Below are 12339 nucleotides of genomic sequence, written 5' to 3' on the forward strand. Positions count from 1 at the left end.
TTGTAAGCACACATCATTTTATTATCGCACATGTATGGCCAGGTGATTTTATAAAAGCTTTTTCCAGGTGTAAAACAAACTTCCCAGTGCAATAGGGATGATATGCTGAATAGAGAATGACACAGTGGATGTTACCCGCGGTTAGCCATGAATAGCCGCGGGTAACCCGCCAAACGGTGGAGGGGAGAAAGTGCTCACCGCAGGTACGGGGACAAGGCCAACCACCGCCCTGTGGAGCGGTGAATGGCCTTGTCCCCGCAGTTAAGGGAGGGAATGTGCGCAGTCACCTTCCTATCTATCCGAATCTATCTCCCTCCCCCTTACCTTCGCGGCGAGTTTTAAGGTTTGAGTAGCTTGTTGAAAGCTGCCAGAGCGTATGTGCAGTCGCGTGCGTGTGTGGGCAGAAGCTTCTCCTCTGATGCAACTTCCATGCATTCCATCATCTCAGTGGTGGAGCCAGGAGAGTTTTTGACTACCTTAGATTTGATGGACCTTACCTTTACATCCCCATCTTCCCAGAACACAAGAAGTTCCTCAGAATCCATGTGTTGGAAAATCGCTATCAATTCTCAGTGCTTTCTTTTGGGCTAGCAACAGTGCCTCGAACTTTCACCAAGGCTATGGTGGTGGTGGCAGGTGCACCTGTACTTGGATGATTGGCTTATCAGAGCGCTGTCCCAACTAGAAGGAGAAAAGGTGATAGCAGCAGCTGTGGAGACACTGAAGAGTCTGGAGGAATGACTTGTTAACTTCCGAAAGAGCCACCTGGTTCTGGCACAGTCCCTGGAATATCTGGGAATCTTATTCAAAACAGCAGAAGGCTGAGCCTTTCTTCCAGAAGCATGAAAACAGAAGCTTTGTGGTCAGATTACAGACCCATTTAGCAAGCCAGGCTTGTTAATGTTTTCACTACATTACTGTTCGTTCAGTGATTGTTTTAAAATTCATCTGAGCAAATCAGACACTTGGTGCTAGGGAATTCCCCATACCCCTCCTGCTCCTGTCTTCTGTAGGGCTATCGTTGGCTTTGGTATGAACTGTAGAGTCCTGGGAGAAGTAGGAGGAGATGAAAAGCTGCATTGTATTTATTATATTTGATATACCGCTTGTACATGAGTATTAAGTGGTTTACAAAATTAAATACATTAGGCACTTTGGACTTCACTCTCTGTCCCGAACAGGCTCACAATCTAAACTAAAGCGCTTAAGAGAAAAAGAACATCATTCATTTATTCAAAGATAAAAATAGAAGGAAGATGAGAAGGAAGAAGGAGCCTCAGAGAGATGTAGAGAACCAGGGAAAGTGAAACAGAGTAGTTACATTGTAGAAAAAAAAATAGAATAGTAAATCGAACAAGATAAATATAAATTACTATATCAGGCAGGAGAAAAGAAATAGAAAAAATAAAATAAGACAAACCTAGCTAAGTAAAAACAAAATAAGGTATGAATAGTTGGAGGAAGAAATTGCAGTTAGTGGAAGACTCTCGCGAGCAGGCATGGACAGCCCTATGGTTCAGCATACCATCCCTATCTACTGGAAAAGATATTATCAAGGTAAGAACCTAATCTCTTTTTACACATAGAAAAAACTTTTATAAAATAACTCCCATAATGAACAATAATCTTTCTTTTCCTTAGTATCGAGATATTGAAGTAGGTCTCTGAATTTCTTTGGTATCTATCCTCTTATATGCTCTGTTCACAGCTCCAGCTCCACAGCACTTTCTGCTTAACTCTCTCTATTACATAAATACCCACAAAAAGGAGCTAGTCGGGTACTTAAGACACATAATATGTAGGGTACGCCCTGGGACATTACTGACAATCTGATTCCCTGGCCTCCACACTTCAAAACTGAAATCAATTTAAATGAAGAGCACCCTCAGCGTGAGTTTGAAAGCTCTAAGAGTTGCTCAAATGAGCCGCTCTGGTGCTTAAAGAAAGCAGAGCCAGCAAACAGCAGGGCAGTCAATGCTACTCCATCCAGGCGCACACCATCATTTGGGTGCTCCTGTGTGCTTAATATGTGCAAATCATAGTGACAAATAAGTGCCCAATAAATAAGTGGAATGCCTGAAATACACAGGGAATCAACTGTCATATAATGCCCCGGATGCCTAGGCCCGTTTACCTAAAGACAAAAATTCAAATAACAATCACTTGTTCCTCCGTGTTCTTAGCTGAATCCACAATAGTGTATGTTAAGTAGTACCAGAGGTAGCCCAAGTCCTTTGTATTCCTAGGCAAAAGATAGAAGTGGTGTCCTGTTTCCACACGGTTCAACTCTCACTTTATGCCATTCACAGTTCTTATATACCAGTGCTAAATAAGGATATATGGCCTCCACACCTATCTCGCCCTATTCTAGCAATGCCAAATATGAAGTGGCGTGATTTTGCCTCTTGTGTTGAATGCATCAATTTAAGACTCATATTCTTTCTTTCCAGCAGTGGCTCCTCTGTGTCTTCTCCACTTCCTAGAGCTGGTGAGTTTTTAATGTGAGACTTTACACCTCTCAGAAATACTGCTGACTTTTCTTTATTTCAGTTCTCCGGAGTCAAGCAGAAGAGATGCAGGCACTTTTTTTTTAATATTCTTTGTTCATTTTTAAATCACATTCAATAAGTGGAAAACAGAATAAATTAATCATTTTACACTATAGACATCACTTAAATTTTACAGGATGTATACAGATTAATAGCCTTCCCCCACCCACAGGCACATTTGTTGGTGAAGTCCTAGACTGATCCTGTGTGTCAGTGCTCTCCCCTAGGTACAGTACGCTTTTGGCTTACTGGGCATGTGCAGAAACTCCTGCCTTCTGAGGCTCCTTACCTTGCCAGTTTTTTTTCTTAGCTGTTCTTAACAAGTCATAGCTCTTCCCTCTTTCACATGCACACACAAAAATTAAATTAATAATTTCAATCCCTAATAGTTAGACTTGTGCAGATGAGGACAGAGCTTGCAGGGATGGGACAGGGACAGAACTTGCAGGGACGGGATGGGGTTGGAGATAGATCCCGCAAGGACGGGGATAAAATTTGTCCCCATGTCATTCTCTAATGCCAAGGTTCAGATGCTGCAGCATTATGTGGGAGTGTGACTTGTTTCTTAGCAGTTTTCTCACAGGTTCCAGCTAGGACTGTACTTTTCAGGTATAAACTATCAAATAATTTAAAAGCATGCACTATGACAGGATGGTGTGTACAGAGGCAGAGTTTGGCTGGAGTTCAGAAGTACATGCATCATTCCTCAGATCACCCCAGACACTGATTTAGTCATGGCTCTCAGTATAACCCTCAGAATGAAAGATTTACCCTAACCCTCCTATATTGTCTGTACATGTTGTAATTTTTGCTTTTTCAATGAGATATTCCATCACATTATGATTGTAGAAGCTATACAGCTTATCATCAGTTTTTCTTAGATTAAGCCAATCCATTTCCCAATGATTTAATAGGAGTTTTCTATGGGTTTTAATGCCAGACAGAACAAGAGTGATGTCATGGAATCTTCTGAAATATTCCTCACTAGATCTTGATGTTAGGAATAATAAACTGTCCTTTTTTATATAATTCAGATGGGCACGTATTTTCCCACTTCCCACATTTTCTTGGTAAACAGGTACTTGATCCATAATTCACTCTACATTTCAAGTCATTAACAAGAATGTGAGAGACTTTCAAAAGATTTCTTATAGTTAACTCATGCTATACCGAGGTTTCGAAATTTCTCTTCTGATTCTCCTTGGTATAAAGTTTCGATTCTGATTAGATTCTTGTTTTAAGCTGACATTTCACTTGGGTTTGTTTTTTTTACTATTGTTAGGTACAAGCACAGAGGAGGAAAAGAGAAAGGACTCCACGTTTGTAGCAAGTGGAATGCCCCGCCAGTCAGTACCAGTTCCCTTGCTGTACTCCCCACCACGCCTGGATATCAGTCCAATACATCCAGGAGAGAATGATGGTGAGAAAAGAACAAGGAAGAGACTTAGGATGACTTATTCTATAACTGACCTGTATCTGAATATTAATGTAACCCATCTAAAAAATAATTTGGAAAGGCAGGCTAAAATTCACCAAAAAAATGCATTATAAGAGGGGACCAGGTTTGGGGCAGAGGTGAAGGCAGGCCAAGAAATTATCCAGATCGTGTCAAAATTCACCTTTTATTCTATTGTCCATTTATATTAGTATTTTGGAAATCAATTTGGCCTTAAATCAATAGGATGTTAGATAATCCGGTAGCCTTGACATATGATACTATTTTATTTGGCATGTCAATGAGAGCGAAGAGTCAGATTTCGTCAAATAATAACAAACTTTTATTTATACTGACTGGAGTTGCCATTCAACAGATTACATTCAATTGGAAAAATCATAGCAGATTAAATTACAGTTTCTGGTGGAATTCTTTGTGTCATATATATAAAATGGAGCGCACAATAGCAACACAAAGAGGATATTTTGGTAAATTTCAGAAGATTTAGGGACCATTAACAGATTTTTGTAATGAGTAATAATGTTTTCTCAAAGTAAGATATTTGACATGGAGGGGTGTGGGTGGGTAATAAATATTAAATCCTATAATGTATAAGAGTATTTGTTTTTGATGTATTGGGAATGGAACTTTTGTAAGGGGAGGGAGGGGTTGGGAGGGTTTTCTAACTTGATATCAATTGTTTAGATACTAGGAATAGTTCATAATATTCAAAATATTATAGAATATAGGTATTGGCTGAAAAGTTATATTTTTAATGATATATGAAAGTTAATCAAGTGTATATTTATAAGTTCAAATGATTTTTCTTATACACTTGTTGTAATATGTAAAAATGAATAAAGAATTTAAAAGAAAAAAAAAAATTCAGCTTTCATCTGGATAAGTTATCCATTGAAATTAAATGGGTAAAGTGCATCAATTCACAAAACAGTTCACCGTGTGTTTTTCATCTCGATTGCCCATTTTATCCCAGGACAAGAAGGCAGCATATTCTTGACTGATGGGTGATGGCACTGACGGAGCCCTGGTACGGACAATTTTAGAGTGATTGCACTTTAAGAACTTGGAAAGTTCTAGTAGGCCGCACCGCGCACGCGCGAGTGCCTTCCCGCCCGACAGAGGCGCGCGGTCCCCAGTTTCTTAGTTTCCGCGGAGCTAAGAAGACGCGTTTTTCAACGGCCGTTGAAATTTTTTCTCTTCGCCTTCCCGCTCGCGTAAACCCTTTTGGCTCTATTGCCTTTTTTCTTTTCTTTTATTTTTGTTAAAAAAAAAAAAAAAAAACATATATTTTTTTCTTCAATTTGGTTTTTCCCCGGCGGGGCCTTCTGCCACCATCGAGGCCTCGGCCTTCGATTTGGCGGAAGCCGTTTTTCCTTTCATGCCCCCTCAGCCAGGGTTCAAGAAGTGCCAGCGGTGTGCACGGCCTATCTCCCTTACGGACCCGCACAACTGGTGCCTACAGTGCCTGGGTCCGGAGCATCAGGCTTCCACCTGCACCCGCTGTGCCACGTTGAAAAAACGTACATTGAAGAATCGCGAAATTCAACAGCGATTACTTTTCGGTACCGATATGTCCGATCCCGCGACATCGGCACCGGCATCGGCTCCTGTACAATCGGCACCCACCTCGTCGACACCGCGTGACACCGCGCTGGCGTCGCAACACCCAGGTAAGCCAGCTAAGAAGCCTTCCCTGCTAGAGCGTCCTCCGGTCTCGATTGCAGCGAGTCCAGTCCTCCGTGAGGCGCCAGCGGAAGCGCTCCGCCCCTATTGAGGTGAGTCCCTCGACATCGGGCTCCTCATCTCCGGGGTGTAGAGTGGCACCACAGGTACCACAAAAGAAAAAGGCGGTACCGGTGCCTTCCTTAGATGATCGCATAGCGGCCATCCTCCAAGTGCAGCTCAAGGAGCAGTTACAACAACTCCTTCCTGCTCTATTGGCACCGAACCTTCCGGTGCCGGTCCGGTCTGAACCACCGGTACTGGTGGTAGACCAACCTCTATTATCGGCAGCATCCGTTTCGGTACCGGTCCACTCGGCCTCATCGATATCGATGCCTGTTCTTGCTCCGGAGCCGAGAGCACAACATCAGTCGGTACAGACTTTGGCACCGGTGCAACCGATAACATCTCCTGGTACCGTGTCGATGAGGTCGGGTAAGTCGGTGCGCAAATCCCGGCACTTGCAACCATCCACCCCAGAGTCCCGAGACCGTAGTTCCCATATCAGGGACCCTGATCTGTGGGGTGACTCTGAAGAGCCCTTTCTGTCTGAGGGCGAATGTTCCTCAGATGAGGATGAGCCTGCTGTACCTGACCCATCCTCTCAACAGGACTCCACATTAGAGAATGACACGGTGAAAAAATTGGTCCCCGTCACCGCCCCGTCCCCGTCTCACCATCCCTGTCACCGCCCCGTCCCCGTCTCACCATCCCCGTCACCGCCCCGTCCCCGTCTCACCATCCTCTTCACCGCCCCGTCACCGCCACTGCCACCCCATTCACCGCCCCGTCACCGCCACTGCAATCCCATTCACTTTTCTTTATTTACGTATAAAGGAAACATTCTTTAAAACTTTAAAACTTTAAAACTTAGTTAAATATTAGTTAATAACTATACAAAAACAAAACACGCAGAGAAAAAATTAATTAATATAAATTCTCAAAACTGACACATTTTGATCACTAAATTTAAAATAGTTATTTTTCATACAGTTTTTCAATCACTAATCTTCCACCACCCCTGGGGCTAGCAATGCAAAAACAAACACGACATGTACTTTAAATGCTGCCGTGATTAGCATAGTGACCGCGGCTACGGCTGCAAGTCTCCCCTCCCCCCAGCGATCACGGCAGGAGGGCACCCAACCCCTCCTGTAGACCCCCCCAACGGCCCTCCCGACAATCGCAGCAGAAGGGTACCCAACCCCTCCTGCCGGTCCTCCCAATGGCCTCCCCTAAGATCGCCGGCAGGAGGGTACCCAACCCCTCCTGCTGGACCCCCCCCCAACGAACCCTCCCACCCCGGAACCCCCTTAGTCTTACTTTCCAAGTTGGACCGGACGGCTCCTCACACGTATGGCCAGCAGGCTTGCCTCCGTCCAAATGAGGCGGGCCCGCCCCTACCCTGCCCAACCCACAGGATCCTAGGGCCTGATTGGTCTAGGCACCTAAAGCCACTCCCGCTATAGGAGGGGCCTTAGGTGCTTGGGCCAATCAGGCCCTAGGATCCTGTGGGTTAGGCAGGGGAGGGGAGGGGCGGGCCCGCCTCATTTGGACGGAGGCAGGCCTGCTGGCCAGACGAGCGAGGAGCTGTCCGGTCCAACTTGGAAAGTAAGACTAAGGGGGTTCCGGGGTGGGAGGGTTCGTTGGGGGGGGTCCAGCAGGAGGGGTTGGGTACCCTCCTGCCGGCGATCTTAGGGGAGGCCATTGGGAGGCAGGGGAGGGGAGGGGCGGGCCCGCCTCATTTGGACGGAGGCAGGCCTGCTGGCCAGACGAGCGAGGAGCTGTCCGGTCCAACTTGGAAAGTAAGACTAAGGGGGTTCCGGGGTGGGAGGGGTCGTTGGGGGGGGGGTCCAGCAGGAGGGGTTGGGTACCCTCCTGCCGGCGATCTTAGGGGAGGCCATTGGGAGGACCGGCAGGAGGGGTTGGGTACCCTTCTGCTGCGATTGGCAGGAAGGGTTGATCTGACAAATGAGGAGCACGGTGAAACACAGGTAAATAGCGGTTCCTAGAAGGGGGTACATTGGCCCGCGGGGACAAACCTGTTCACTGTTTCCGCGGTCGGTGAATGGCCTTGTCCCCGTCACCGCAGCGACTGCTAGTTTTCTTCCCCGTTTTCGGCGGTGACCCGCGGCTTAAATGCGGTGGCCGCGGGTAAACCGTCACCGTGTCATTCTCTACTCCACATCTTTCACTTCTTTTTTGAAAGACATGTGTACCTCTCTATCCATTCCTTTGGAGGCTGAATCTAAAAAGTCTAAAGCCTTTTTAGATGCCCTTGACTTTGACCAGCCTCCAAAGGAATTTTTGAAACTCCCTCTTCATGACATCTTGAGGGAAACTTTCTATAAAAACCTAGAGACTCCTTTAACTATTCCAGGAGCTCCCCGCAAATTGGATTCATTATACAAAGTAATTCCTATTCCTGGGTTTGATAAGCCACAGCTTCCCCATGAATCTCTGCTTGTGGAATCTACGCTTAAAAAGTCTGCGGGGACTAGTGTATATGCTTCTGTCCCTCCTGGCAGAGAAGGTAAAGCCATGGACAAATTCGGTAAGCGATTATACCAGAATGCTATGCTCGCTAACAGATCTGGTAATTATGCTTTTCATTTTTCTTTTTATCTCAAGCATCTCCTCTCCTTACCACCATGGCTTCATTTGAAAAGTACCTTCCTCAGCGCAAACAGCAAGCTTTTCATCACTGCTCGTCTTCTCTGTTTCAACTACGTAAGTTCACGGTTCGGTCAATTTATGACACTTTCGAACTTACCTCCAGAGCAACTGCAATGTCTGTGGCCATGCGTCGCCTTGCCTGGCTTCGGGTATCCGAGCTTGATGTTAATCATCAAGATCGGTTAGCCAATGCCCCATGCCTGGGGGATGAGCTATTTGGGGAATCCATGGACTCAACCACTCAAAAGCTCTCTGCACACGAAACACGCTGGGATACCCTGCTCAAGACTAAGAAAAAGCCTCCTCAGACTCGGCCTTTCAGACAGCAATCGGCTTATCAACGACGCTATGCAGCTCGCCCATTGCCAGCAGCTCCCCAGCAACCCAGGCGTCAACAACAACGTCAGCCTCCCAGGCCACAACAGCAGCAACCTGTGAAGCCACCTCAACAACAAAAATCGACGCAGCCCTTTTGACTGCATTCTCCAAAGCATAGCCAAGGTTCCCAGTTCTACCCACCTACCTCAACCTATAGGTGGTCGTCTCTCTCTTTTCCTCAGCCGGTGGGAAGTTATCACTTCGGACCAATGGGTCCTCAACATCATCCACCACGGCTACTCTCTCAACTTTCAGACCCTTCCAGCTCAAAGCCTGCCAAAAGAATCTGCTTTGAACACTCCTCAGTCTGCCCTCCTTCTTCAGGAAGTTCAATCCCTCCTCCTTCTAAACGCTATAGAGGAAGTTCCTCTAGATCAGCAGGGACAGGGATTCTACTCCCGTTACTTTCTAGTCCCCAAAAAAACAGGAGATCTCAGACCAATCCTAGATCTTCGCGATCTCAACAAATGTTTAGTCAAGGAAAAATTCAAGATGCTTTCTCTGGCCACTCTTTACCCTCTTCTCAATCTAGACGACTGGCTATGCTCCCTCGATCTCAAAGAAGCATACACTCACATACCAGTCAATCTGACCTCCAGACAGTATCTCCGCTTCATGATCAATCGCTGTTATTATCAATACAAGGTGCTACCATTCGGTCTTGCCTCCTCTCCAAGGGTGTTCACCAAATGTCTCATTGTGGTGGCGGCCTTTCTAAGCTCTCACCACCTTCAGGTCTTTCCTTACCTGGACGATTGGTTAATCAAGGCCAATTCCTCTCAAACAGTGCTCCTGGCCACCAACCAAACCATTCTGTTTCTACAGCTTCTGGGGTTCGAGATCAATCTACCCAAATCTCATCTCATCCCCACTCAGAGACTTCAATTCATTGGAGCGGTACTGGACACAGTCCTCATGAGAGCATTCCTGCCATCCAACCGTCTTCAAACTCTTCAATCTCTATGTCAGCAGGTGCTTCCACAACGTTCCATCTCTGCCAAGCAAATGATGATTCTCTTGGGTCACATGGCCTCCACAGTTCATGTCACACCCCTCGCACGTCTTCACCTGCGCACTCCTCAATGGACCCTTGCTACCCAGTGGTCCCAAGCGACGGATCCTTGCTCACGACACATATCTGTGACATCATCTCTTCGTCAGTCTCTACAATGGTGGTTGATAGCCTCAAATCTCTCCAGAGGTCTTCTGTTTCATCTGCCTCCTCATCAACTGGTCATTACCACCGACGCCTCCCCTTATGCCTGGGGAGCTCATTTGAACGAATTCCAAACTCAAGGGCTTTGGACAGCCCAGGAAATGAAACATCACATCAATTTCCTGGAACTCAGAGCGATGTTTTATGCCCTCAAAGCCTTCCAACATCTTCTCTTTCCTCAGGTCCTCCTGCTGTGCACAGACAATCAAGTTGCAATGTACTACATCAACAAGCAGGGTGGGACAGGCTCTCGCCTCTTGTGCCAGGAAGCCCAGAAGATTTGGGCTTGGGCCACAGATCACCAACTATTCCTGAAAGCTATCTACATTCAGGGAGAACAAAATTCCTTAGCGGACAACCTCATCAGAATTCTCCAACCTCACGAGTGGACACTCGATCCTGTAACTCTACAGTCCATCTTTGCTCAGTGGGGCACTCCTCAGATAGACCTCTTTGCAGCTCCTCACAATCACCAGCTGCCCCTATTCTGCTCCAGACTCTATTCTCCTCACCGTCTGGCAGCGGACGCTTTTCTTCTGGATTGGTCCAATCTGTTCCTGTATGCTTTCCCTCCTCTGCCGCTCATGTTACGAACCTTGTTCAAGCTCAAGAGGGAACGAGCCACCATGATTCTGATTGCTCCACGGTGGCCCAGGCAACATTGGTTCTCCCTTCTACTTCAACTCAGTTCCAGAGAACCCTTTCTGCTTCCACTATTTCCTTCTCTGCTTACGCAGCATCAAGAGATCCTTCTGCATCCCAACCTCCAGTCTCTACACCTGACAGCTTGGTATCTCTCGGGCTGACTTCTTATGATTCTCTTCTGTCTCAGCCCGTTCGTTCTATTCTGGATGCTTCCAGAAAACCAGCCACTCTGCAATGTTATCATCAGAAATGGACACGGTTTTCTTCTTGGTGTCTTCTTCATCATCATGATCCCACGTCCCTAGCAGTGGAGACATTATTGGATTATCTACTTTCTCTGTCTGACTCTGGCCTCAAATCTACATCCATCAGAGTCCATCTTAGTGCTATTGCTGCTTTTCATGAGCCAGTCCATGGAAAACTCCTTTCAGCTCATCCCCTAGTCGCCAGATTCATGCGAGGTCTTTTCAATGTAAAACCACCTCTTAAACACCTCCTGTGATCTGGGATCTTAATGTGGTTCTCTCCGCTTTAATGAAGCCTCCATTTGAACCTTTGGCTACTGCCACTTTCAAGTTTCTCACTTGGAAGGTACTTTTCCTTATTGCGCTCACCTCTGCCAGGAGGGTCAGTGAGCTTCATGCACTGGTTTCTGATCCACCTTTCACAGTCTTTCATCACGATAAGGTAGTTCTACGTACACATCCAAAGTTTCTTCCTAAGGTTGTCTCTGAATTCCATCTCAACCAATCTATTGTACTGCCTGTTTTCTTTCCGAAACCTCATTCCCATTCTGGAGAACAGGCTCTGCATACTTTGGACTGTAAGAGGGCTCTAGCTTACTATCTAGAGCGTACAAAACCCCACAGATCAGTTCCTCAACTCTTTCTGTCCTTTGATCCAAATAAATTGGGACGTCCTGTTTCTAAACGTACGTTGTCAAATTGGCTTGCAGCGTGCATTTCATTCTGTTATGCTCAGACCGGACTGACACTGGAAGGTTCTGTCACGGACCATAGAGTCCGAGCTATGGCAGCATCTGTAGCTTTCCTCCGTTCCACTCCTATTGAGGAAATCTGCAAGGCTGCCACTTGGTCCTCAGTTCATACTTTTACATCTCATTATTGTCTGGATGCATTCTCCAAACGGGATGGACACTTCGGCCAATCTGTTTTGCAAAATTTATTTTCCTAATGGCCAACCTTCCCTCCATCCCTCTTTTTGTTAGCTTGGAGGTCACCCATCAGTCAAGAATATGCTGCCTGCTTGTCCTGGGATAAAGCACAGTTACTTACCGTAACAGGTGTTAAAAAAATGAAAAAATGTACCCACCGCTGATGAGAGCCCTCTCTGATGACCCCTGATGAACGCGACACTGGGAATTCCCCCCTTGAGAGAAAATTGGCAGGAGGGATGCCCACTCCTTCCTGCCAACGGAGGCCCCCCCCCAAACCATCCCCTACCCTCCCCCCTTCCTCCTGAAAAAAAGACAGGAGGGATGCCCACTCCCTGCCACCGGATGCTCCTCCCTCCCCCCCACACACATACCTTTTGTAGAAGTTGGGAGCTGGAGGGAAGCACAGTCCCTCCAGCTCCGATGCCTGCCAGGTAGGAGCCTAGGTAGGAAGCTAAGGGGAGGAGTCTTAGGTGTCTGAGCCAATCAGGGCCTTAGGCTCCTCCCTCTGTATCCCATGTGA

At 46.5% G+C, this 12339-nt stretch overlaps 1 protein-coding gene across 2 annotated transcripts in view; it reads left to right on the top strand.

Annotated features, from left to right (window-relative positions):
• WDR90 (WD repeat domain 90) overlaps positions 1-12339 on the top strand; it is a 247472-nt gene that overhangs the window by 176404 nt on the left and 58729 nt on the right. For both annotated transcript variants that reach the window (XM_033914400.1, XM_033914401.1), the window contains 2 exons: positions 2451-2488; positions 3832-3969. In XM_033914400.1, coding sequence (XP_033770291.1) covers positions 2451-2488; positions 3832-3969 — 176 coding nt within the window. The remainder of the gene's footprint in view (positions 1-2450; positions 2489-3831; positions 3970-12339) is intronic.

The sequence above is a fragment of the Geotrypetes seraphini genome, chromosome 11, assembly GCF_902459505.1.
Source record: "Geotrypetes seraphini chromosome 11, aGeoSer1.1, whole genome shotgun sequence".
Classification (NCBI taxonomy): Eukaryota; Metazoa; Chordata; class Amphibia; order Gymnophiona; family Dermophiidae; genus Geotrypetes; species Geotrypetes seraphini.